Genomic DNA, 5,000 nt, shown 5'->3' with positions numbered 1-5,000 from the left:
CTAACCTGACCTCTGTGCTGCCTTCAGGGACTGTCCAGTTACCTGCTGCTAACCTGACCCCTGTGCTGCCTTCAGGGACTGTCCAACTATCTGCTGCTAACCTGACCCCTGTGCTGCCTTCAGGGACTGTCCAGTTACCTGCTGCTAACCTGACCCCTGTGCTGCCTTCAGGGACTGTCCAACTATCTGCTGCTAACCTGACCCCTGTGCTGCCTTCAGGGACTGTCCAGTTACCTGCTGCTAACCTGACCCCTGTGCTGCCTTCAGGGACTGTCCAGCTACACAAAGACACCAACGAAGAAGAAAAACTCCGTCAGATTATTTCCCCCTGTGTGCGAAGCTTTACGCCTCGAGATACGCAAACGTCAGCGCAGAGACGTCTGGACGAGTCGTCGCGTCTTTCTGTGGACTGAAGCACATCGTGAGTCTCAGCTCGTCACATACGGACACTCGGTCAGGACCCCAAATTTAATCTTAATCATTCAAGACCCTAAAATACGTTTTTTTGACCACGTGGCCTTTGAAACATGTCGGTTCATGAACATCCTCCATCTTTTCCTCCATCCTGCTTCAGTCTTCCTCTCTTTCTGTTAGTAAATAATCAGATTCAGTGTTTCATTCGTCTGCTTGCTGAGATCACAGAGCAACATACAGCTCAACCAATCAGAGGGACTCTGTGTGTGTGTGTGTGTGTGTGTGTGTGTGTGTGTGTGTGTGTGTGTGTGTGTGTGGCTTCGGGCTCAGCTGTGTCAGATGAAGATCTTTGATTCAGCGACACGTGTTGACTGCTCAGCCAGCAGCCTCCCTGTGTATTTATGTGTATTATCTGTGTGTGTGTGTGTGTGTGTGTGTGTGTGTGTGTGTTGGTGTGTATCTGAGGCCACACAGCAGAATTAAATCAGATAAAAACTCTCTCTCTCTCCCTTTAACTCTAAATGTATCTCGGCCCGCTCGGCTCTTTCAGGACATTTGGTCTTTATAAAGACATCAACGTGACATCACGGGTCACATGATCACTCAGTCTGACTCAGCGTTGTTCAGGAATGACTCAGCATCATCAGAGCTGAAAATAAATCCATATCAGGAGCTTTCAGTTCCTCCTCTGATCCAGTAAAATCACCGATCAACCTCATCTGTGTGATTCTTCATCTTACACAACATCAACGCATCTTCATCATCTTTACGCTGATGTGTTGAACTCCTCATCAAAGCGTTTATTTCACATCCAGCAGAACAGCACGATGACTGATGGAGGAGGATGCTGGAGTCGTGTTTGTGCCAGCTGATGAGTGTCGGTCCTGTATTCGCTCTCTTTTAGCTCTGGTTTTGGTCTCCTCCAGCTTCACAGCTTTTACGGTCGTCATGACTACAAAGTTTCCAAACAGGAAACAAAAAGACACTCTGATTCGGAAACAGCTGATTCAGGGCTGACGCTATCGATTGTTTTCATCATCGATTACTCTGCAGATCGATGGACTGTTCGATGTTCAGCATCAGAAAACAAAAGTGATGTTTTGTCAAAGATGTTCAGCTTACAGTCGTGTTAGATGAGAAAACTCCATCAAACCATCAAATATTTAACATTTTTATTGTTAAACTACGTGAAATGATAAATTGATGAACACATCGGACTTATCAATTAATTCATAAATACTCTAAATCAAATGAGGATGTAATGTGACATCAGTCTAATAAGCTTCTTCTTCTGCTGCTGCTTCCTGAAAACCAGGAAGTGTCCTCGATCCTCAGCAAACAGCTGCTAACACTCTGAATTTACAGCTAACAGCTAACAGCTAACAGCTAACGGCTAAAGCTAACAGAGCTGTGACCTGACCAGAGGCCGAGGAGGTCTTACAGGTTTCGTGTCCAGACCACAAACAGAAACATCCTGAGCCGGTACAGATCTGTTTGAAATGAGAGTCCTCACCTCTTTGTCAGAGATGTAGAGCCGGTCTCCTCTCAGAACCACATACCGGTTCCTCCACAGTTCTCTGAAGATCCCTCGGCCGCAGAACTTCCTGATCCAGCCCGCTTTTTCCGGATGCTGGACGGCCTGCTGACACGAGTCCTGAGTGCCCTGAAACACCAAAACCCAGCAAAGAGGGTCAGAGAGAAACCACAGAAACCAGCAGAGTCTGATAGAAAAACCAGAAGAACCAGCAGAACCATCAGAATTTACTTGTAATGTGACGGAGGAGACAGAATGATGACGCTGATCACATGACCAACATTACATGACTGCTGCTCAGACTCAGACTGATGTGAGGAAGGAAGGAAGGAAAGGAGGAGGGAAGAGGAAGAGAAAGAAAGGAAGGAAGGAAGGAAGGAAGGAAGGAAAGGAGGAGGGAAGAGGAAGAGAAATGAAGGAAGGAAGGAAGGAAGGAAGGAAGGAAGGAAGGAAGGAAGGAAGGAAAGGAGGAGGGAAGAGGAAGAGAAAGGAAGGAAGGAAGGAAGGAAGGAAGGAAGGAAGGAAGGAGGGAAGAGGAAGAGAAAGAAAGGAAGGAAGGAAAGAAAAAAGGATGAAGTGAGAGAGAAAGGATGGAAGAAACAAACAAAGGAAGGAAGGAGGAAATGAAGGAAGAAATAAGAGGAAGGAAAAGAGGAACAAAGAAAGCCAGAAAACACGCAGACGAGATAAGAGAAGAAGAAACTTGAAGAAGAAGAGAGAAACGTCGACTCGGCAGGATGAGGAGATGAAGACGTGGGAGGAAGAAAAGGTCGAGGTAAGAGGAATGAGTTCAGAGGAGGAAGAGGAGGATGAGTTCAGAGAGCAGAGAGAAGAGGAGGAAGACCATGAAGCAGGACCGAGAGGTGAAGAAGAAGAATAAAGTGTAGATCTTCTCTGTGTCAGTCTGACCTACTTTCATGAGACACAACACCAACAAAGAAGAAGAGGAGGAGGAGGAGGAGGAAGAAGAGGAAGAACAATAAGAACAGAAAGAAGAGGAAGAAGAAGTGAAGAAAGTACTTTAGTGAAAGTACATCAGTATCATCAGAGGAATGTACTTAAAGTATTAAAACCCTGTCAGTGTTTTATTACTACGTTATTTACTTATTGTGACGTACGAGCAGCATTTGAACGTTGCAGCTAACGCTAACCATCAGCTGTCACATGTCATCAATTGATAAGGTATGATTGGATGTTGGGTCTTAAAGTCCCCGCACACCTGTAGTCCTCCCACACAGGTGTGTTTGATTGACAGCTCCCTCACCCTCCTGCTGATGATGCTGGAGCTGCTGGGGCGGGACAACTCACCCTGTCATCATTCTTAGTGCAGATAGTTTGGTGACATCCCATAATAACCAGCACGATGAAGGTAATCAATAGTTCGAAATCAGCTCCAGATCAACTAAATCCAACCTAACAGGCTGTCACAGGCTGAGTACTAGTAATGGAGTACTTTTACTGTGTGGTATCAGTACTTAAAGCTCTCAGTGACTCTCAGAGGACTCCAGCAGGGTCCAGGACGTCCTCAGTCCACAGTCTGTGTGTCTTCGTGTCTCAGTGAAATGAATCCTGGGACTTCCTGTTTGTCTGTAGTTCCACCCTGGAGGCTTCGGTCCAGCTGACCAGAGATCAGTCTCATGGCAGGACACAATGTGGGGACACGAACGCTCAGCTGCTCACACAGCCAATCAAAACTCCCAATTAAAGGAATGTGACACTGATTTCTGCGAACACGCGCGCGCACACACACGCGTGCGCACACGCACAGATGATGAGAATATGAACGCTGCCGTGTCTTCACTGGAAAGGCTCGTGCATGAATATTAATGATGAGCAGAATCATTGTGTTGAATATGACGGAGCTGCTGCCTGAATATCAATCACAGTCAGAGCATCAGTAATGAATGGATGATGGGGGGTGGATGATGGGTGGTGGATGAATGGATGATGCACGCGCACTCAGTTTTACCATCAGGTAACATCAGAAACAGATGGATGAGGGAGCTCCTACCCGTCTGCTCTGGTTGCTTTTCTTCATCCCTCCGCTGCAGCCGCCGCTCCGGGGCTCACAGGAGACTCACACCGCGACGGGAAGAGGTTCGGCGCTGCCCGGCGGGAGCTTCGGCCCGGCCCCGCTGACTCGGTGCCGGGTTGGTCCTGGTGTCGGAGTCGGTGTGTCCGTTAGTCCGATCCGGTTCTTCTTCAGGTCCGCGTCTGTTGTGTGAACCGAGGCAGCATCCTCCCCGTGTGTGTGTGTGTGTGTGTGTGTAGGCAGATGCTCTCTCTCTCTCTCTCTCTCACACACACATACCACACGTGCAAGCGCCCTGTCACATGGACGCGCACAGTAACCTATATTACGGTACAAGGAGGCTGGCAGCGCCATCTAGCCACACACACACACACACCTTAGACAAAGAGCCAGTCATTCACAGGATTGATCAGAGTATTGATCACAACAGAACTGTGTTGGCTGTATTGATTCATGTAGAAACCTGTCTGTCACAGTGATCCAACATGGGGCAGAGTAAAAACTGATCCAAGTGGTCTAGGTTTTTAAACAGCTGCACATTAAGAGGGTCAGAGGACCAGACGGTGTTTCAGCTCTAATGAATAATTAATAAGTATTAATGATAAGTGTTCATTCCAGCTCTATTATACATGTAGTTATCAGTTCTATATGTTCTTCTGTTCCAGCTGATACATGTTCCATCCCTACAACATGGAAAAAAGCTCTTTATTCCTGTTCCAAAGACTTTGTCCACAGGAAAACAATGATTTCAGTCCAGTGTTGACATCAACAGTGATGAAATCACTTGACGACATTATAGGAAGCTACGAAGTGACAACAACAACATCTCCCAGACTCCGACCTTTCCCCGCTGCCACTGAGGCCAAAGTCCTTTCACAGTTACCTTTATTTCACCTGGAAAGACAAACACAATGCTAACAAACCAACAAACAAAAACAATAAACAACAACCAAAACAATAAACACACCAACTAACAAAACAATAAACAAAATAACAAACACACCAACTAACAAAACAATA

At 46.6% G+C, this 5,000-nt stretch overlaps 1 protein-coding gene across 1 annotated transcript in view; it reads right to left on the bottom strand.

Annotated features, from left to right (window-relative positions):
* The window catches only part of plekho1a (pleckstrin homology domain containing, family O member 1a), an 11,910-nt gene extending 7,924 nt beyond the window's left edge, over positions 1-3,986 (bottom strand). The window contains exons 1-2 of the mRNA XM_041954748.1: positions 3,960-3,986; positions 1,928-2,077 (exon numbers count right to left, since the gene is read on the bottom strand). Of these exons, the coding sequence (XP_041810682.1) occupies positions 1,928-2,077; positions 3,960-3,986 (177 nt within the window). The remainder of the gene's footprint in view (positions 1-1,927; positions 2,078-3,959) is intronic.
* Positions 3,987-5,000: the final 1,014 nt, after the last annotated feature.

This window comes from Chelmon rostratus, chromosome 16 (assembly GCF_017976325.1).
Source record: "Chelmon rostratus isolate fCheRos1 chromosome 16, fCheRos1.pri, whole genome shotgun sequence".
NCBI classification, from domain to species: Eukaryota; Metazoa; Chordata; class Actinopteri; order Chaetodontiformes; family Chaetodontidae; genus Chelmon; species Chelmon rostratus.
This window is presented reverse-complemented; position numbering and strand designations above follow the sequence as displayed.